This window comes from Schistocerca piceifrons, chromosome 1 (genome assembly GCF_021461385.2).
Source record: "Schistocerca piceifrons isolate TAMUIC-IGC-003096 chromosome 1, iqSchPice1.1, whole genome shotgun sequence".
Lineage (NCBI taxonomy): Eukaryota > Metazoa > Arthropoda > Insecta > Orthoptera > Acrididae > Schistocerca > Schistocerca piceifrons.
This window is the reverse complement of record NC_060138.1, coordinates 197,026,446-197,049,387: the sequence shown is the minus strand read 5'-3', so window position 1 is coordinate 197,049,387 and position 22,942 is coordinate 197,026,446. Positions and strand designations below refer to the sequence as shown.

The following is a 22,942-nucleotide window of genomic DNA, read 5'->3' as shown; positions in this document are numbered from 1 at the left end:
TTAGTAGATGGCCACTCACGGCCTACATGGACCCCGAGGGTCCTTGTCCACCGGGAAAGCTCCCGATGAGTCACTGTCCACTGCACTCCGAAAAAACCTCTTCCACTACAGGGGATGAACAATCACTCTTAGTACAACTCTTAACTTCCGTAGCGTTGAATTGTTCCACCTTGTGTATGCTTATCGGTTCGACATGGAAGTGTCAACGACTCTCAGCATTTCGTCATTTTTCTCAAATACACAGTATTCATGCAGACTTTGGAAAACCAAAGAATGAAACAAACATCTGTACGGTGGCCTATGAATTATTACCTAAGAAAGGAAAAGAGTTTTTTCCGCGATGTGATGGAGAATACGCCTGAATGGAATCCGAAAAATGTCATCGTTGATTTGGAATCACCAGCGATTTTTGCACTAAACGTTGTGCTACAATCGGTTGAACTGAATGGATTTTTGATTGCATTAAAACTAAAGTAACTTATGATCACTTCCGAATGTAAAAACGTCGTCAATGTAGTTCTCTTTCGGACATCTCCTGTGCGTTACATCAGTAGATTCTATACTGGCGGGGAAAAAATCGGAATACCAAGAAGGGGTTGTGTGAACTAAGGTAAAGTTGACAGACCGTTTCAAAACCGGAAAAATGGTTTCTGTTCAGTTTCCGCGCCAGTCCCGTAGGAATGGAGCTAGTAGCACCACTTTGAGGACGCAAATCAGGTTCGCTTTAAACATTCTCCACAACGGTCGTCAGCGTTAGTTATCCTTGAGGTTGGACGTGATGAGTTTATGTTAGTTAAGAATGCCTTCAAAGCGACAAAGACGCCATTATCAATACTTCACCGAATTTGAACGAGGCTTGTAATAGGGCTACGACAAGTTGAATGATCCTTCTGCGATCGGGCAGAAAGACTGGGCAGGAAACAGCCACTGTACATGGTAGCTGGGAACGGTGGTCACGAGAATGTACGGTTGCAGGAAGACCGGGCTGGGGACGGCCTCGTAGCTCTACCGAGAAGGCATACGATAGTGTTCGGCGTATTGCCCTGGCGCATGGTGACTGCTTCTGCAGCAACAATCTGAGCAGCAGGTGGCAGCAAAGTGACACCAAAGTAACAACAGTTACTTCAAGTATAGCTTCGAACCAAACTCCCTACGCTTGCATGCCACTGACCCCAAACCGTCACCATTTGTGACTTCAGTGGTGTCAAGCGAGTGCTCATTGGAGGGCAGGGTGGAGGTTCGTTGTGTGATTCTGCCTCTGTGCCAGTCGTAGCCCTCTGTTGGACAGAGGAAGGCCTGCAGAAATCTGCAATCAGACTGCGCGATAGACACATTGGACCTATACCTGGAGTTATAATCTGAGGTCCAAATGGTTCAAATGGCTCTGAGAACTATGGGACTTAACATCTGAGGTTATCAGTCCCCTAGAATTTAGAACTACTTAAACCTAACTAACCTAAGGACATCACACACATCCATCCCCGAGGCAGGATTCGAACCTGTGACCGTAGCGGTCGCGCAGTTCCAGACTGAAGCGCCTAGAACCGCTCGGCCACTCTGGCTGACTAATCTGGGGTGTTATTTAATATGGTTGCAGGAGCTCTCTCGTGCTTATCCCGCAGACCTGTTGCAAATTTGTACATCAGTGTGGTGATACGATCCATTGCGCTGACATTCGTGAACAGCGTTCCAGGGGGTGCTTTCCAACAGGATAACTCTCGTCCAAACACCGCTGTTGTAACCGAACACGCTCTACAGAGTGTCGACATGTTGCCTTTGTCTCCACCAGATCTGTCTCCAACCGAACAGATATGACACATCATCGGATGACAACTCCAGCTTCATCCACAAACAGCAGTAACCGTCCACGTATTGACCGATCGAGTGCTGTAGGCATGGAACTCTTCCCATAAATAGACATCCGGCATCTGTACAACACAATGCTTGCACGTTTGCATGTTTGCATTTATTAACATTGTGGCGCTTACACCGGTTATTAATGTACGAACATTTCACACTTGCAATAGCTTTTCTTGTGGTTACATTAACTGGTGATCTTGCAGTGTTAATCACTTAAATATGTTACCTAGACAAATGTATTCCCAAAATTTCATTACTCTGCAGTAATCATTTTTTGTGTTATTTTTTCCGTCAGTGTATAATGTAAAATACGAAGTAAGAGCCCTCGGTTCTTTTACCTGAAGGATACGTTGTGAAGTTCGGGCAAAGGGATTACCGGATCTTCCTCAACGTTTTTTGACGCAAATTTCAATGGGCGCAGTTTACAGCATCAGTCTAGCAAGGCCCAGTGGCCATAGCCGTAAGAATGTATAATAAGTTAGATACAGTAATATTGTAGGAGAACGTAGAAACAATTGTATTTCAGCATTTCGGATCCCTTTGTCGTAATTAAAGCAATGCACCGTATTGTGTAGTAAATGTTTAAAATAATCTGTGTACAGGGTGTTACAAAAAGGTATGGCCAAACTTTCAGGAAACATACCTCACACACAAATAAAGAAAAGATGTTATGTGGACATGTGTCCGGAAACGCTTATTTCCATGTTAGAGCTCATTTTAGTTTCGTCCACCTACGCTCAAAGGAGCACGTTATCATGATTTCATACGGGATACTCTACCTGTGCTGCTAGAACATGTGCCTTTACAAGTACGACACAACATGTGGTTCATGCACGATGGAGTTCCTGCACATTTCAGTCGAAGTGTTCGTACGCTTCTCAACAACAGATTCGGTGACCGATGGATTGGTAGAGGCGGACCAATTCCATGGCCTCCGCGCTCTCCTGACCTCAACCCTCTTGACTTTCATTTATGGGGGCATTTCAAAGCTCTTGTCTACGCAACCTCAGTACCAAATGTAGAGACTCTTCGTGCTTGTATTGTGGACGGCTGTGATACAATACGCCATTCTCCAGGGCTGCATCAGCGCATCATGGATTCCATGCGACGGAGGGTGGATGCATGTACCCTCGCTAACGGAGGACATTTTGAACATTTCCTGCAACAAAGTGTTTGAAGTCACGCTGGTACGTTCTGTTGCTGTGTGTTTCCATTCCATGATTAATGTGATTTGAAGAGAAGTAATAAAATGACCTCTAACATGGAAAGTTAGCGTTTCCGAACACATAGCCACATAACATATTTTCTTTGTTTGTGTGTGAGGAATGTTTCCTGAAAGTTTGGCCGTACCTTTTTGTAACACCCTGTATATTACAAGTTATGACTAAAGAAAGTGAGACATGGACCTTTAATGGGAAAACCGTGCAAAAATTGAGGGTTTCTCTACAAGCAAGGTGCAGAAATATACGGAGACCATTTAGAAGAGAGAAAGAAAAATGAACAAATAGATTAGGGAAGAGAATTTACAGGAATATTTTTACTAAAAGTGAAACTGAGCTGATCGGGACGTATGACCAGTTGCAGGCGGTCCAAGAATTTTCTTTACTGATTTCCAAGAAATATGAAAAAACCCAGACGACGACCTAATGGGAAAAAAATTTAAAACCATTCCGTATGGCTGGGGACGACAAAGCTTGTTGATATCGGGGGAGGCCTTCATCCAATACTGAATGTCAAGTGGCTGGTGTTTGTGGATATGAATTGGTGGTTTGTGAAACTCATAAAATCGTTTTGCAACGACAACTGAAAATTTACGGTAAATATAGAAGAAACTTGAGGAGTGCGTAAGCACAAACACGTTCCACACGATTTTCTAGTAAGAGTAAGAATCTTACTGGCTACACTCAAAATAAGTGATTACGTTTAGAGGACAGCAGAGGGCTACAGATATTGTGACTTGCACGAAGGGTCGATTTCCATTACGTAGTAGTTCCCGTTTGGATTTTCAGATTAAATAAGGACTCATTTAAAGTGCCATGTGTAGGAGTAACTTTCAGGTCAACAAAAAGAACAAAAGAAAAGGTCTACTGAATTGCGAAAGCAACAAATACAAATTATGTGAGTTTATTTAGAGCACATTTTTTACTGTTTGCGCCTCGTTCCATCATTTGTGACTTACCAGTAAGCTTCTACCATAATAATCAGGCCATTATTCTTGCTCTTTTTACTGAAACGTCTTTCGCTTTCGCGATCACCTGTGTCATAAACAAAGCTTGTACGACGAGCCTCCTTCATTAGCTCATTCATTCATTGACTCATCATGTTCCATCAATGCCAGTACGAAGGACAACCTTGAGGTATATGAAGAGAGTTAAGGCTTAAGGAAACAGGCAAAAGCATCCATTGCAGGGTACTTCAGCAAAATACACTGTTCTAATTACCACCCCAAACAAATAAAGTTACGCCATAAATTTTTGTTTATTTTCAAGTATATGTCTCAGATACAGTATAATTTAAAACCCAGTGCCACAATACCGTAGCACACTGCTAGACGAGAAGAAAGCCTATTACTGTAGTGGAGTAACGCAAACATCCCTTCGCTCCCATACCACAAATGCAAAGAGACAGAGCACTGCAGGGAAATTTAAACCCTCGGTAGCCGGAGTACGACGACCAAGAACAATAATAGCCCTTATTCAGAAGAGCAAAACACACACACACACACACACACACACACACACACACACACACACACACACCGTAAAGAAGCAGCACCACTGCACCACCAAAGATGACCAAGGTCTCTGAATGTTAATTACCAAGCAAGTAACACCAAACTCCGTTCGTCTGCGGAGGGCAACCACAACTCAGAGACATTGTGAATAACAATAAAGAACACCATTTACATTATGATGAAAATTATAAAAATTAAAAAAGTCAACAGTGATGTGGTGTTTCCAAAAGCTGCATAGCTGTATGAAGGTGTTGCAACTACCGGTTTCACGCCAGTGTAGACGCATCTTCAGGTTTATTTGCCAAGAATACAGACCATTGTGTGAAATTTTATGAAATGGTAGAAATACAGAACCATAGGCAGTGTTGACAGTCAACAAAAACTACAAGCAGTCGCAATGGTTATATTTACATAATGTAGATGTACAATCACAGTCCCAGAATTCGAGAAGCTATCCTCATTAAGAATCAAACCACAATGGTGGCCTGTCATAAACTGATTACACCAAAAAGATGTTTACCAAAAGAGTACGAAGCTTGACTGCTGAATGACCCAGGCCTAAAATCGAGCGAGAAAAAGTAAATAACGAATGGGACAATAATGTGAACGGGGTAAAATGCCTATTTCCTCCAAAACACTTTATTTTGCTTCTTCACACATAATACGCCAGTTCGTTTCAATTTTCACTCGCTTCTATTAGATGAACTTAGGTACCTCATTTGTGGGATGCTGGACACAATTTTAATATACGCTTTAAAGAACACGTAAACCATGCATGTCACAAATCAGCTATCTCATCTCATCCAAAACAACGGGCCATTCTAATTCCAACATTAAAAAGAATTTCCTTACGACATTTAAGAAAGAAAAAGGGAATTTTTTACATGTTTCGGAAGAAATACACTCCATGGACGCATTAAAGCGAGTCCAAGATTCAACTTTGCATAATCAGATTGAATTAAGACACTACAATATCATATTGAATTTTGACTATCTGAATTCTCGCCAGTAGTTACTTGGATGATTTTCCCGTTAATCTAGCAACTGTATAATACTTAAATGCCATTCCTTTGGTAATTTTATAATACTGAGGTACTAATGTAAAGCAAATTATATTTATCTTCTATTTCATAAGTATTCAATGTAAATATAATAAATTATGTATTATTAAAGTGATGTAATGGGGATTCCAGCGTTCGGATTTTGACATTTCCATATTTTTATCCACCCCTTGTACCATTAATTAAGCAACATGTAACGACTGAAAACACAGTTCGTAGACGACCTGAATTAAAGACTGTGAATGGTTTATTTTCAGGAGGTTTTTTTGTCCATTACAGGGCGACACAGGGTGCCAACCCGCTTTTTGTTCTGGTGAACTTCGGCAGTGGTACCACCACCGTCAATCTGAATGATGGCTTCTCGTCCACTACCACCGAATATGTAAATGTCAGTGTCACCAGTGTTAAATCCAGCCACAAGGAAGGGTGAGTACCTTTATGACAGAATTTCGCCACTTAATTTTTTAGTTGTTTTTTACTTGGGAGGGAAACATCTGGAGAATACGAAGCGACGCCGGCTTCGCGGGAAAACGAGATAAGGTTTCTGTCTAACTGGGATCTAAAAGATTTTGGGGAGTTACCGAAAGACTTGATGCACTGATATCGTCATGCGATACAAGCTCTAAGACAGGCTGTATTCTCGAAGACTGGTCTTTTGGGTACTGAGTACAGTAAAAACTCGATTAACCGTCACTCTTTAAACCGTCAGTTTCTGTTAACCGTCACTGCTGTAACAGCATAGTAATACTGTAATAACAGAATGCTCTAAGGTGCAGTGACGCGTTCGCTTTGTTTATTTACTCTATTTTAGTGGGAAGTGAATGTACCCGCCCGCCGCAGAATGGTACATAAAATATGACCTTCAGTTGACGTGCTAACACATCTCCTCCTTTTCTTGTCTTTGTCTCACTTGTGAGTCAACAATCACCACTGGATCGGTTTCCAGTTGTGGCGAGAAGACTGTAATTGTCGCAGTGTATCTAGCGGGCTGTACCGTGTTACGTGTTTTCCACTTGAATAAGCTTTATTGACTAATATTTTACACTACCGTATTTAGTGCAGGTGTGTGTGATACAGTGACTTGATAAAATGTCTGAAAAACGTAAACGTATTGTTTTAGGACTTAATCAAAAACTTGAAATTATGAAACGCTTATGAAAGGGCGAAACTGCGACAAGTTTAGCGCTGATTTATGGTATTGGAAGAACAACAGTTAACGATATAAAACGTGATGCTGATAAAATAGAACATGTGTCAACAATGCAGAGCACGGATGGAGATGTGCGAACAAGAAAGACAATGAAACCTGCAAAGTATGATGAATTGGACACTGCAATGTACCGATGGTTTATACAAGCAGGGGATTCCACTTTCAGGGCCGATAATAATGGCCAAGGCTGTTAAAATGAACAACAAACTTCATGGTGACTTGTCTTTTAAGGCTAGTATCGGATGGCTCGACAAGTTTAAATTTGGTCATGGCATTCGCCAACTTGATATCAGTGGAGAAAAACTCAGTGCGGATAGCTCTGTAATTGCTGAGTTCCGGGAACAATTTAAAGAAAAAAATGGCTGAATTGAATCTTGTTAGGGAGCAAGTTTACAATTGTGATGAAACTGGGCTTCATTGGAAGGCTTTATCACAAAAGACATTAGCATCACTCTCTGAAAAAGCTGCTCCAGGTTTGAAAGTACAAAAAGATCGCATCACTGCTATGGTTTGCGCATATGCGACGGGGAATCATAGGCTACCCCTACTTGTGATTGGTAAATCAAGAAAACCTCGTGCATTCAAGAATTTGAATTTGAATACTCTCCCTGCACAATACTACGCCCAGAAGAGTGCCTGGATGGATCAATCAATTTTTTCTGACTGGTTTCACAAACAATTTGTACCTCAAGTTAGAGCACATTTGGCTGAAAAAAGTTGCCACAGAAAGGGCTATTGCTATTAGACAATGCCCCAACGCACCCTACTTGTGAAATGAAAAGTGATGACGGCAACATAACATGTCTCTTCCTTCTAGAAAACACAACTTCACTTATACAGCCCATGGATCAGGGAATCATCGAAAACATGAAACGTCGTTACAGAAAAATATTTATCGAAAGTTTTCTCTCATCTGATGAATCAACATCTGTAAAACAGTTTTGGAGGTCTTACAGTATTAAAGATGCCATTTTCAATGTTGCCAGTGCATGGAGTGATTTGTCAGTGTCAAATCTCAAGAACGGCTGGAATAAACTTTGGCCTCAACCTAGAGGTGAAGAATCGGAGGAACCTGAGTGTGTGACAGTTGACGAGATGGTCAATTTGTGCAATAATTTACAAATCACCACAAATTTTACATCAGAAGAAGTATCAGAGTGGTTAGAGTGTGACAAAGTGGACGGGGGTTTTCAAATTTTGAGTGATGACGAAATTGTTGCCAGCGTAAGTGCCACCAAAGAAGAAGAAGAAGGGGCTGATGAAGACGAGTGTTCAAACCATGAAGAAAAACATACTATTAGCCATTCAGAGGCCGAAACAATGCTGTCCAAGTATATAGAATGGTTTGAAAGTCAAGAAGAGGCTAATGCAACGCAGACACTACTGCTCCGAAAAATACGAAATATTGCCGCGGTGAAAGCTCGAACATCAAAAGGCAGAAGAAATTGACTGACTATTTCCAAGCTAGATAAACTACTTCACCTGTAAGTTTATAGTACAGTACAGTACTGTACATTACGTATTTTGCAACTTTTGTAACTACTGTACGGATGTTTTTACCATATAATAAATAGTTTTATTTGCTATTACAATCGTGTTTAATTTTTTTTTCGCTCCGAAATATAATTGTAATACTGTGTAATTGATTGAGGTTATGTTTTGGAGCAATACAGTGTTTCTGTTATCCGTCTATTCACTCAACCGACACGACCACGGTCCCGAAGATGACGGTTAATCGAGTTTCCACTGTACTACCAAGTTATTATGTAGACGGCATATCTTCAGATATCCAGGTGGGTTCACAATTTGATTTCTATGTAAAACATTTCGACTACCTGCATAGTCGTCTTCGTCCAGTGCTTGGAGATACCGCGTTAGTGTACACACTGCCTGTGGCTTATGCGGTCTCCTTCAAGACCAGGCAGTGAGCCCATGTAACACCGTCACTAGAAGTTCCGGACGGGAACGCGAGTGATTACGCCAGTAGTTGAAATGCTTTACATAAAAATAGAATAGTAATGTGACTCATCATCTAAAATGTGCTGTGTACCAATCACGCCGGAAAAATGTCGGTAACCGCAGCAATTGTTGCGTGTCAGTTGTCTGCCAACGGAATCCTGGTCAGGGTATACCAAACCACCCACCACACATTCCTTAAAGGATCTAACTCCCATGAATAAAATAGCTTCAAGCATCTGATTGCTTTACGAATGAGTTAACGTGTTAAACATTTGACGTGAAGCATGTAAGCAAGAAAAAAGTTTAGAAAAGGTATGAAATTATTATCAGCGTCGGAATCTCCACAGATGCCCTGGGCTGGCTTTCAAACGTCTCCTGAGCGTCTTGTTGATATGGATCTACGTCCCTGTTGATGGGTAGGGACGTTTATTAAGATCTGCGACCCGTCGGTGGTTTTTAAGAGGGCACGCTATGTGCTGGCACTGAGACCAGGTGTGAAACAGAAGCTTGTCGTCTTAAACAGCATAGACGTTCTCTTCCTTCTCTTTTATCATCATCGTCAGCACCAAGAATCCATTCACAGTTGTCTTAGTTATATATACTAAAGTTAGAGTTAAGGTATTTAACATGTGATCCGCGAATTTTCCTTATTGTTATCTGATTACTTACGAGGGTGGGCTGGCAGTTGTATACACAAGATACAGAAGTATCCGGACACCCCTAAAAACATACGTTTTTCATAATAGCTGTATTGTGCTGCCACCTATTGCCGGTTAATCCATATCAGCGACCTCAGTAGTCATTAGACATCGTAAGAGAGCAGAATGGGGCGCTCCGTGGAACTCACAGACTTCGAACGGGGTCAGGTGATTGAGTGTCACTTGTGTGATACGTCTGTACGTGAGATTTACACACTCCTAAACAGCTCTAGGTCCACTGTTGCCGATGTGATAGTGAAGTGGAAATGTGAAGGAATACGTACAGCACAAAAGATTAAAGGCCGACCTCGTCTGTTGACTGACAGAGACCGCCGACTGTTGAAGAGGGCCTTAGTGTGTAATAGGCGTACATCTATCCAGACCATCACACAGGAATTCCAAACTGCATCAGGATCCACTGTAAGTTAGGCGGAAGGTGAGAAAACTTGGATTTCACGGTCGAGCGGCTGTTCATAAGCCACACATCACGCCGGTAAATGCCAAACGAAACCTCGCTTGGTGTAAAGAGCCTAAACATTGGACGATTGAACAGTGGAAAAACGCTGTGAGGAGTAACGAATCGCGGTACACAATGTGACAATCCGATGGCAGGGCGTCGGTATGGCGAATGCCCGGTGAACGTTATCTGCCAGCGAGTGTAGTGCCAACAGTAAAACTCGAAGGCGGTGATGTTAGCGTGGTCGTGTTTCTCATGGAGGGGGGCTTGCACCCTCTGTTGTTTTGCGTGGCACTATCACAGCACAGGCCTACATTGTTGTTTCAAGCACCTTCTTGCTCCCCACTGTTGAAGAGCAATTCGGGGAAGCCGACTGCATCTTTCAGCACGATCGAGCACCTGTTCATAATGCACGACCTGTGGTGGAGTGGTTACACGACGATAACATCCCTGTAATAGGCTGGTGCACACAGAGTCCTGACCTGAATCCTATAGAACACCTTTGGGATGCTTTGGAACGCCGACTTCGTGCCAGGCCTTACCGACCGACATCGATACCTCTCCTCAGTGCAGCACTCCGTGAAGAATGGGCTGCCATGCACCAAGAAACCTTTCGGCACCTGATTGAACGTGCATTCGAGAGCGGAAGATGTCATCAAGGCTAAGTGTGGGCCAACACCATACTGAATTCCAGCATTAGCGATGTAGGGCGCCACGTACTTGTAAGTCATTTTCAGCCAGGTGTCCGGATACTTTTCATCACATAGTGCATTTACCGATCCTCAGGTGAGAACAGTAATGAAATATACGAACAAGAAAAAATATCAGATATGGGCATTGAATATTTATGAAAACAGGCAAGTGATCACTGAACATTGTAAGAAAAATATTATTGTCTTTTTAAAAATACATTCAATGGCGATAGCCTCTATTAAATCGAAGTTCTTCACTTCACTGGAGTTCGGGAAATGAGCAGCAGGTAGGGAGGGTTGTTGGAAGGAGAGCGTTTCTTGAAAATATGAGGGACGGGAGAGTCGGAGAACTCAGAATCAAGCGTTTGGCAAGTAAGGGAGGGAAGAGGATCCCTAACGTGGAAAGGAGTTATCTGGTAGAGCGGGAGGGATAAGTAGGTTCCTGTTCAGATTTCGCGATCATGTAAGGTGAAGAGAAAGTTTTTTTGGGATAGGATGTGGCTGGTGGTATGTGCTGGTACAAGCGCAACACAAGGCGAAAGTTAATGATTCATGGATGGAACTATAGGGTGCTGAAGTCACATTTCCTGTAATCCACCTATATCACTTCAGCTAAATCGGTTTTCATTCTACTGTGAGTAGCACGTGTAAATAAAATCAAAGACTTTGTAATTAAAAGTATGCTTTCCGTTACCTATGGTTGATGTACCATGTTCACACTTGTATATCTTTTTTAAAAAATGTTAAAAGCTTTCCATAAGCCCATGTGCTGCAGGAGTACTTAAATGCTGCGCAAAGTAGGGACGTAAAGCAGCATAAAGTGCTGTGATGGTTTCTTCAACCTCAATTGTAGTCTTTTATGTTGCATTTCAGTAGACTTATATAAAACGATTCTAGGCTGTTTAGATATCCAAGTTGTCACTACCTTGAGGTGTGTCCATTTTATTCTATTGGTTACTAATACGTCATCAAAAATACAGTCATGACTCTCACATGTATATGCATTCATTATAAGTAACATAAATAGATCAATACAATTAAAACACCAAACTCACACTGTGCTGTGAAGATGCGATTGGACATCAAACAAATTTCCATTCAGTTGAGTAACCTCTCTAGGACCTCACGACGAAACACGTCTTACGATTTTATCTTTTTAGGCTAACGGAGGTAAAAAATACCAGGGATTTTTATGATATTTCAGGTAATAATTGTACAATAATACTAGTATTTATTGACGAAAAATAGCACAAAATATTGTTAATTTTGGGGAAATCAATTTGAAATAAACAGAATAAAAAATCTCAGTGGTCTACTCTGGATCTATTGGAAGGGTTGGAGTAGGGAACAAATATTGGCATTTTCACAAATCAATGGGCCACTTGTGTCATTCACTTTTGATTTCTTTTTCTTCTTCTCAACACTTACCACAGTTTTCGCCATCTTCTTTAGAACTCTTTGTGCCGTTATTTTCAATTTTCTGTGTTGTAGATCCGGTTTTCTCTCTTTTCTTTTTCTTCTATGTAAGTTTTTAAATGGCGAACCGATAATTATTCGTGCTGCTTTGTGAGCATTCTTCGCATTTCAACCTCCCCATCTTTACCTTGATTTAAAGAAACGGAAAAATTGTGAGAATACTTACAATGTATCCAGTAATATTCGAACCCTTTATTATCAGAAGATTTCGACTGTATTCCGTTTGAGCTCTATGATCGATAGTTCCAGATACGGCTTCATTCGCTTGTCAAGCAGATGCACTCGAGGCTTAATCAGTATGTTTTGTAGCTGCGTGTTCTTAGCCTTGCTGGTAGCATTTTGAGGAAGCTGATCTGTGGGAGGACATTTAGAAACAGAACTTCGACTCGTGTTACATTTTTGTAAATTAAGTGTAATATACTATGATACGCGACAAAAATCTTATTTTCATGAAGTCCACTCAAAGAAACCCAAGGTTTTAAATTTCAAAACTTACATACAAAGTTTGGGAAAACAGTCTTCAGCTTGTAAATTCTAAATGAAGTTGAGCAGACCGATGTCAGTATGGCTTCTCCTATAGCTGTTACAGACACGTTACAAAATAACATTAAACAAGAGCAGCAATGTTGCCAACCATTGGTGTGAATAGGGTACGAGTGCTAGGTGTTTCACTAGATTTGTAGTTTTCAGACAAGCGAAAGCAAATGGGGAAGGGTGAAAGATAAAGGAAAGAACGATGGCTTAGCAGTGGGTACGGGGGGAAGGGGGGGGGGGGGATGAAGAAACGAAAATACTGGTGGGCACTAAAATGGGAAGGGGTCAGAGACGTATGAAGGAGATCAAGAGATGACTCGGATTGGCCCTATGTTGAGCAATTGTCCCATAAAACCTACCTCTCGCTTTTATGGAGATTATTGTCTCTTGTTTTCGCATGTTAAATGTAACCACTCTCGTTATACGAAGTGATCCAACGTAACGAAGAAGTAAACGGTATATCTTGAGTTTTCTGTTTTGTTTGACAGGGCTCTACATTGATCGGCAATGCAGCAATGAAAATATAACCATGTTAGTGTTGCAGGTAATGCGACTTTGGAAAGTAAGTTGCTCCACGTTTTGAATTGTGTCGTACAAAAAGGAATCATTGCAGCATAAACCTTTCACTTCATTTAAAATGATATTGGTCTCAATAAACGAACAAATAGTCTATGCAACGACGATGGAGCAAAAAAAGACGTACGCTGGTGGTGGGGGGAGGCAAAAATCCGAGCGTATCCTGGGTTCAGTTACCCTTAGAGTGGCGCTCTACCAAAATTTCTGTTCGGTTCCTTTAGTTCACTACGTAAAAGACCTAGTAAATAGTAGGGTTATCAGTAGTATTGGTAGCATTGGTAGGAAGAGAAACATAAATGGATGTGTAACAAAAAAACTGAGAGCCAACGATTTCTCTTTGTCTTTTTTTTTATTTCTTGTTTTGAGCATAATTAGAAACGTATATCGTTAACTATTACATCATTGTGTATTTTAGACTTTTACACAATATAAATAGCTTTTTATAAGTAATAAAGTTAGCTGTTATCGCAACTTGTTCGCTTTTATGCAATCAAAAGGAATTTCTTTTGATGTAAATATATAGTTTTCATCCGCAAATATAAAAAAAGGATAATTATTGTTGTTATTTTGTACTCCGTCATGGTCAAAGGCAATAGTTTCCTGTTATTATTGATAAATGAGGCAGTTGTTTATGCATAACAGAAATATATTTCATATAAGTTCAACGAAATATTGGACCGATGTTTGATATATTTTTTGCGTTGTTTTTATTTTACCTTTTAGTTAAGGAAACTGCGTTTTCTAGCATTTTATGATAAACCTTATTGTTTTCTTTATTTTTACTGGCTCAAAGCACTATGGGACTTAACATCCGAAGCCATCAGTCCCCTAGACTTAGAACTACTTAAACCTAACTAACCTAAGGACATCACATACATCCATGCCCGAGGCAGGATTCGAACCTGCGACGGTAGCAGCATTGCGGTTCCGGACTGAAGCTCCTAGAACTGCTCGGTCACAGCAGCCGGCTCTTTACTTTTACTACAATTTCCCTCTATTTCACATTTCAAATCAACAATTTTTGAAGAAAACCTGACTTAAACATTGACAAGTTCAATTTTGCTGTAAATACTGCTTATTTTTAAGCAAGAGACAGATGTACAACAACAATGTTGCGTAGGTTATGCTGCCCTTTATATATACTCCCTCAATTTCTAGACGGTGTACTGCTTCCGGTTTTTAGGGGAATCTAGTGAGACACTGATCACATACTTAAAGAAATCCATAGTTATTAGGTAACACTTGACATCTATTCAACGTATTTGAGGTACTAGTAACACGGGTACTACCTTAACTGACCAAAGCTACTCGGCAAACTGCCGTAGCCTACGCTTGGTTCTGACAGCCTAAGGTAGCCTACGGTAGTTGCACAACTGTAGTTACCATAACTGCGCCACTGGCAGACGCACTAAAGTATCACATCAAACATTATCAGCAATGCTGCCAACTGTCTGATATTACACTGTACACTATTAGCTGAATCCATACACTCAACAATCTTTACTATACACCTAGCGGAATTCAAATACTGTAAGCAAAACAATAAGCAAAGATAAGCTGTCATAAGATCTGTCGCAAGTGTGGTCTTCTCCTTGCACAATAATTAACCAGCAAGACCCTACTCTCGATTCCTTAAAGAAAAACTGTGTCCAGCGCATCTGAATGCTAAAGACGTCATATCTCCAGAACTATGTGTCGTCCAATCATATAATTTTTCAGGTAAATTCGATGGTACATGAAGACACTATCTGAAAAATGTGTTGCAAATAAGGTTAGTACTAACGAAGTAATAAATTAAAACCCCATGCTTCATAATTACGTTGTACTGCTTAAGCAGCGAAAATATAGTAAGCGATAAACTTTTTTCCTGTCATTACTTTGTGTGGACGTCAGCGACAAGTTTCAAAAAGTTTGTTGATACTGCTAAACGCTCTCATTCGCAAATATTACATGAATAAGTTGTAGGTTATTTGCACATTGTGGTTTACACTGTCTCAATACGTATACACATTTTACAACTTTAAAATTTGACTTATTGTGTTGAACCTAGAGTTATAGAACTACTATAGTCTACTGTAGACTGTTATAAGTAAGGGAAGACTGTGATAGTTTTCGTAACAACTTTGGTCAGTTAAGTTCGTACCTACGGTGCATGAACGTTAGGTGTGTTGCATACCTATCGGGCGTTATCTCCTTTCAGTCGCTTTGTTTGCGTTTGTGATCAGTGTCTTACTAGATTCCCCTAAGAACCGGAAGCGCTGAACTGTCTAGAAACTGGGCGAGGATATATAAAGGGACGAGTAACCTATGGAATATTTTTGTTCTGCATAGTTATCCTCCTGCCTGTAACTTAAAAGTAAAATGAACTGTCTACAAACTGAGTGAGGGTGCATAAAGCGCCGAGTAAGCTATGGAAAATTTTTGTTCTGAATACTTATACTCCTGCCTGTAACTTAAAACTAAAGAGTATTTATAGCAAAATTGAATTTGTCAATGTTTAAGTCAGGTTTTATTCGAATATTGCGATTTGTTACGTGAAACAAAGGGATGTTGTTAAAGTAAAGGAAAAAATATAGATTGACCTATAACGCTAGAAGACGCAATTTCCTTAACAGAAAGGTAAAATAAAGAAACCCGCAGAACAAAAGTATATCATTGCTTCAGTACTTCGTGAACTTATAAAAAACATGTTTGTGTTATTCATAAAAAGCATTTATCAAAAATAGGAGTGACAAGGAGGAGGGTCAGGACGGTACGTCATCTGTTAAGACATCAGGGAATAACTTCCATGGTAATAGAGGGAGCTGTAGAGGGCAAAAACTGTAGAGGAAGACAGAGATTGGAATACATCCAACAAATAATTCAGGAAGTAGGCTGCAAGTGTTTCTCTGATACGGGGAGGTTGTCAGAGGGGAGAAATTCGTGGTGGACACATCAAACCTGTCAGACTAGAAGCAAACTAAATAAAAAAAAAAGAAACATGAAAGTCTTGCCTTTGATCATGACGAAGAATGCTTTATTGAATACAAGATAACATATTTTTACTTGCATCAAAATTAATTGCTTTTCTTACATAAAAGCACAGAAGGTAGGCGACCACCAAATTTTTTATACTCATAAAATGCAATTTACATACTGTACTGATATAAAATATACAATGGACACACTGATTGATGCGCGTTTCTGCAAAGAATCACCAAATTTTTTATACTCATAAAATGCAATTTACATACTGTACTGATATAAAATATACAATGGACACACTGATTGATGCGCGTTTCAGCAAAGAATCAATCAAACAAAAATAAACAAAAACGACAGAAGTCTTAGACTCACAGTTTCTCTTAAACACAATAATCATTTAAGTTTCTTTTTCTACTAACGCTACCAATACTACCGGTAATCCTGCCATTTACTACGTCTTTTATGTAATGTTCCAAAACAACCGAACGATAGTTTTGGTAGAGTGCAACTCTAGTTAAACCGTTAACGGAAAATTATACCTCTGAATGAGCTGATTATAGCAGCATTTTAAATTTTTAAATTCGCACAATAGTTATATGATATACTAAAAATCAAATTTCTACTGCACCTTGAAGCCGTTAGATAGCCAAACCACAACTGTATGACGGCTTTAACTGTTTAGTGGTAATATATACTGGAGAGCCAAAGAAACTGTTACACCTGCCTAAGATCGTGCAGCGCTACCACAAGAACGCAGAAGTGCCACAACACGACGTGGCATGGACTCTAGGAATGTCTGAAGTAGCGCTGGAGGGAAATGAATCCAGGAATCCTGCAGGGCTGACCATAAATACGTAAGAGTACGCGGGGGTGGAGATCTCTTCTGAACAGCACGTTGCAAGGCATCCCAGATATGTTCAATAATGTTCATGTCTGGAGAGTTTGGTGGCCAGCGGAAGTTTTCAAACTCAGAAGAGTGTTCCTGGAGCCACTCTGTGGCAATTCCAACTCTGGGTGTGTGGGGTCACATGATCCTACTGGATTTGCCCAGGTCCGTCTGAATGCGCATTGGACATGAAAGGATGCAGGTGATCAGACAGGATGGTTACTTACGTGTCACCTGTCAAAGTCGTATCTAGACGTATCAGGGGTCCCATATCACTCCAGCTGCATACGCCCCACACTATTAGCGAGCCTCCACCAGCTTGAACAGTTTCCTGCTGACACACAGCATCCATGGATTCTTAAGGTTGTCTCCATACCCATCCATGTCCATCCTCTCGATATAATTTGAAACGAGAATCGTCCGACTAGGCAACGTGTATCCAGTCATCAAGGTTAATGTCACTGTTGACGGGTCTAGGCGAAGCGTAAAGCTTTGTGTCCTGCAGTCATCAAGGGTACACGAGTGGTCCTTCGGCTCCGAAAGCCCATATCGATGATGTTTCGCGAAATGGTTTGCACGCTGACACCTTTTGATGGCCCAGTATTGAAATCTACAGCAATTTGCGGAAGGGTTGCACTTCTGTCAAGTTGACGATTTTCTTCAGTCGTCGTTGGTCCCGTTCTTGCAGTATCTTTTTCCAGCTGCAGCGACGTCGGAGATTTAATTTTTTGCCGGACTCCTGACACTCACGGTACACTCGTGAAATCGTCGTACGGCAAAATCCCCACTTTATCGCTACCTCGGAGATGCTGCGTCCCATCGCTCGTGCGACGACTATAACACTTTTTTTTTCCTTTGTTGTCATTTCATTTCCCCAGCAGGGGCGGGCTGGCAGCAGCATAAGCGCTGCTCTTCAGCCAAGAGACATAAATAGACAGGAAGAGATTGAAAAACGACATAAAAAAGATAACATGGCGGAATATAGAAAAAAAGGCGGAACAGAAGAAAAGAAGGTATACAAAGCGGTGACTGTAAATCGGAGATAAAAATCTGAAAAAGTACGTTACACATAAACCACATACTACATTAAAAGGCACCAGGCAAAGTACGGCTGGAGCATAAAAATTCGCTGAACGAGTAAAACAGCCAGTGACGGACGGTGTAGCAAGGAACTGCAAACAATTAAAACCACATCACTAGATGACACTGTATAACGGTACCAAAAACACAACACTAATACAGTCTACTGATAACAAATAAAAATCTGAGAGGATCTGCAAGGGTGGGGGGGGGGGTGAGGGCGGAGAGCAAAGGGAAATTCGAAGAAGGGGAAAGGAGGCAAGGAGGAGGGGAGAGAAAGGGGGATGAGGTGGGAGAGGCGCCGAAGGAGAAATGGCAAGGGAAGGGACGGGATGGGAGAGGTAAACAGCTAAGGAGGGGGTGCAGCGACTCAGGGAGTGAAGGAGAAAAAACCGCTCTGGGAGAAGGAGGGGAGAGGAAAGGGATCCCTGTGGAGGGAGCAGCAAGGCCAGGTTACAGTTGGAAGGAAGGGTACATGTCATGGCGATGTTTAAAATCTGGGAAGGGGAGGTGCTGGAAATTGCCCTGATGAAGGAGATGGAGCGTGTGGATGTGGAGAGAGGGAGGGACACATCAATGTATAACAATTTTTTTTCTTTATTGAGTTTCGTTTCCCCCCCCCCCGAAGGGGGCGGGCTGGCATCAGCTTAGTATGCCACTCTTCAGCCTACAGAATTTGTTTTAAAAAGATGAAGATAATAAATAATAAAAACAGGCAATAAAATCGGAGACTTAAATTGTAACATGGCGGAAGATCGTGGAACTTAAAACATAGAACAAAGGGTTGATGATGCTAATAAAATACATATGAAGCAGGCAGGTAAAATAATAGACAGACAATTCAAAAAACATGGCGACAATCTGGTTTCTGTTCACAACACTTTGGAAAGATGAACAACACTGAACATTCACTTGAACACTGCACTAAAAAGTTGGCACAAATATGACATACCACATCTGAGGGCAGATGGGAGGAACCTGGACAGATGATGGAAAAAGAAAAGGGGGGAAGGAGAGGAAAAACAAAGGGGGGGAAGGGAGAAAGGAGGCAATGGACGATGAGGACCCATAAGAGGGGAGGGGCGTTCTGGGCAGATGCAACAGGGAGTGGGGAAAGGCAGAGGAGGGGAATACAAAAGAGGACTGGGGGGAGGGGGGGAAGAAGCGAGGCAGGGAGAGGTTAGGCAGGGAGATAACAGGATGGAAGAAGGGGGGAGGGGGACCCCAGGGATAGAACAGAGGAAAGGGAGGGGCGTGAAGATCAGAGTTGATAGGAAGGATAAATGGAGGGAGAGAGGGCATCATCTGGGAGGGGCAGTTGACAGAAGCCACCTTGGGAAAGGAGATGAAGAGTGTAGAGGACTGGGGGGAGGAGGGGAAGAAGCGAGGCAGGGAGAGGTTAGGCAGGGAGATAACAGGATGGAACGAGGGGGGGAGGGGGAGCCCAGGGATAGGACAGAGGAAAGGGAGGGGCGTGAAGATCAGAGTTGATAGGAAGGATAAATGGAGGGAGAGAGGGCATCATCTGGGAGGGGCAGTTGACAGAAGCCACCTTGGGAAAGGAGATGAAGAGTGTAGAGGACGGGGGGGAGGAGGGGAAGAAGCGAGGCAGGGAGAGGTTAGGCAGGGAGATAACAGGATGGAAGAAGGGGGGGAGGTGGAGCCCAGGGATAGGACAGAGGAAAGGGAGGGGCGTGAAGATCAGAGTTGATAGGAAGGATAAATGGAGGGAGAGAGGGCATCATCTGGGAGGGGCAGTTGACAGAAGCCACCTTGGGAAAAGAGATGAAGAGTGTAGAGGACTGGGGGGAGGAGGGGAAGAAGCGAGGCAGGGAGAGGTTAGGCAGGGAGATAACAGGATGGAACGAGGGGGGGAGGGGGAGCCCAGGGATAGGACAGAGGAAAGGGAGGGGCGTGAAGATCAGAGTTGATAGGAAGAATAAATGGAGGGAGAGAGGGCATCATCTGGGAGGGGCAGTTGACAGAAGCCACCTTGGGAAAGGAGATGAAGAGTGTAGAGGACTGGGGGGAGGAGGGGAAGAAGCGAGGCAGGGAGAGGTTAGGCAGGGAGATAACAGGATGGAAGGAGGGGGGGAGGGGGAGCCCAGGGATAGGACAGAGGAAAGGGAGGGGAGTGAAGATCAGAGTTGATAGGAAGGATAAATGGAGGGAGAGAGGGCATCATCTGGGAGGGGCAGTTGACAGAAGCCACCTTGGATGATGGAAAAAGAATGCTTAAGATGAATGCCAGGACGCTTATTTCTAAAGGCACGACCAGTTCCTATTCCTATCCTTCCCCAACCTGATCTTCTGCTCCGTCTCTAAAGATCACATCCTAGACATGATCATCATCATCATCATCATCATTTAAGACTGATTATGCCTTTCAGCGTTCAGTCTGGAGCATAGCCCCCCTTATAAAATTCCTCCATGATCCCCTATTCAGTGCTAACATTTGTTAGACATGATGTTAAACCATAATCTTTCTTCCATTCCTATAGTAGCACTATATAACTTATAATGTTACGAAGTGTTTGATAAGCCACTCCATGTATTCAAATAAGGGGATGGGAGAGGAGAGGAGCAACCATGGGGTGAGGGGGATCAAGGCGGTGGGAGGTGTAGAGTATGTGGATATGTTCAAGGAAGAGGAGCAGATGGGGGAAAGGAATGAGGTCGTAGAGGATCCACGTGGGGGACGGGAGGCATATACGGAAGGTGGGGAGAGTGCATGGCACTCGAGGATCTGAAGGTACTTAGAGAATTTGGTGGGGTGGGGGGCAGATATCCAGGCGGGACTGGCATAACAGAGGATGGGACGGATTAAAGATTTGTAGGTGTGGAGGATGGTAGAGGCGTTCAACCCCCATGTTCAGCCAAAGAGGAGTTTGAGCAGTCAGAGGCGGTTGTGTGCTTTGGATTGGATGGAGCAGAGATGAGGGATCCAGGTGAGGTGATGATCAATGGTGAGGCCAAGGTAGGTGAGTGTGCGGGAGAGGTGGACTGGACAGGCGCAAATGGTAAGGGAGAAATCCAGGAGCCGGAAGGAACGAGTGGTACGACCTATGATGATTGCCTGGGTCTTGGAAGGATTGATTTTCAGAAGCCATTGGTTACACAATGCGGCAAAAAGTTCAAAGTGGAAAAGGCGTTGTGACTGTTGGAGGGTAGGAGCGAGGGCACGGAATGTGGTGTCATCGGCATACTGCAGGAGGTGTACTGGAGGGGGGAGAGGGGGGGGGGGCTTGAGGCATATCTGCCGTGTACAGAAGGTGGAGGAGAGGGGAGAGGACAGAGCCCTGGGGCACACCTCAGAGGGGTTGTATCACAACGCTCAAACTCGCTTAAATCTTGATAACCTTCCATTGAAGCAGCAGTGACCCATCTAATAACTGCACCAGACACCTATTCTCTCATATAGGGATTGCCGACTGCAGCACCGTATTCTGCATGTTTACGTATCTCTATATTTGAATACGCGTGGCTATACCTGTTTCTTTGCCGCTTCAGTGTAGATCCGTGTCTGTTCTCAGAGAGTTGCTGCGGTCGACGTCGGTAGAGCTGGCTGGTTACGAAGCAGTTGTGCTGCGCGGTGTGCCCTCTGGCGGCGTGGAAGTCGATGTTGATGTCGGTGCCAATGGGGACGACCCGCAAGCGGGCGCCATCGCTGGCGCGGACGACTCGGAGAAGCCCACCGACGACAAGGGAGGCGCGGCCTTCTCGCCGTCGGCTTCTGCGGCCGCTCTGCTGCCCACGCTGCTGGTGGCCGCTCGGAGGGCCTGAGAGGCGTCTGCAGATGATACTCGCTACCAGCGATAGCAAGTCCCAAGACAGTGCCCGCAGTTCTTTTTAATTTACAGGAAACTTAACACAATATTGCGATACAATTGACAATGAGCCTAAAAGCGAATGCGAAAATAATAAAATGAAACCGGTAGCAAATTAAGTTATGCGTCAATCAATATTATAGATACAAAAAAAGTTAACAATAAAATTTCAGATGCATAAGTGCTACGATGTGTAAGATTTTAAAGTTGTTAATGAGTTAGAGTGAATGAGTGAGAAAGACAGATAGATGACTGAATGAGGGAGAGAGTAAGAGTACGACAAATAGTGATGTCAAATCAGTATTTCTGTAGATCAAATTTTTATAGCAGTGTCCTTGTTCCTGTGTCACTGATCACGTATACCTGCATGTATTCATTTTTTTCTGTCGTGCCTTGGGATCATGCAACTACCTCCTCTTCATCCACTTCTGATTGTCTCCCTACTTTTCCCAGAGGCTCGAATGGCATTACATTTAAGTTTTGTTCTTGTTCCAGTGATTTTCATCGATTTCCCAAAATTGCTTAAGATGAATGCCAGGACGCTTATTTCTAAAGGCACGACCAGTTCCTATTCCTATCCTTCCCCAACCTGATCTGCTCCGTCTCTAAAGATCACGTCCTAGACATGATGTTAAACCATAATCTTTCTTCCATTCCTATAGTAGCACTATATAACTTATAATGTTACGAAGTGTTTGATAAGCCACTCCATGTATTCAAATAATAATAAATGTTAAAGCGCCTGTCGTGATATTTTGACAGTAGTTGATCTTTTGTTTGACGTCATTGTACGTTCTACGTCGTTAGCGGGAACACATTTTTGTAACCAATAACCTATTCGATACGCCTACAATTACCGCTCGCAATATGTCTCGTGGAACAGTAGTGAGCAAACTGATGACTGTGTAGCGTAGGTTTACAAAAGGGA

The 22,942-nt window shown here is 42.5% G+C and overlaps 1 protein-coding gene across 1 annotated transcript in view; it reads left to right on the top strand.

Annotated features, from left to right (window-relative positions):
* Positions 1-22,645, top strand: part of LOC124800005 (maltase A3-like) — a 131,043-nt gene extending 108,398 nt beyond the window's left edge. Inside the window, exons 9-10 of the mRNA XM_047262962.1 lie at positions 5,935-6,081; positions 21,721-22,645. Of these exons, the coding sequence (XP_047118918.1) occupies positions 5,935-6,081; positions 21,721-21,970 (397 nt within the window). The 3' untranslated portion in view covers positions 21,971-22,645. The remainder of the gene's footprint in view (positions 1-5,934; positions 6,082-21,720) is intronic.
* Positions 22,646-22,942: the final 297 nt, after the last annotated feature.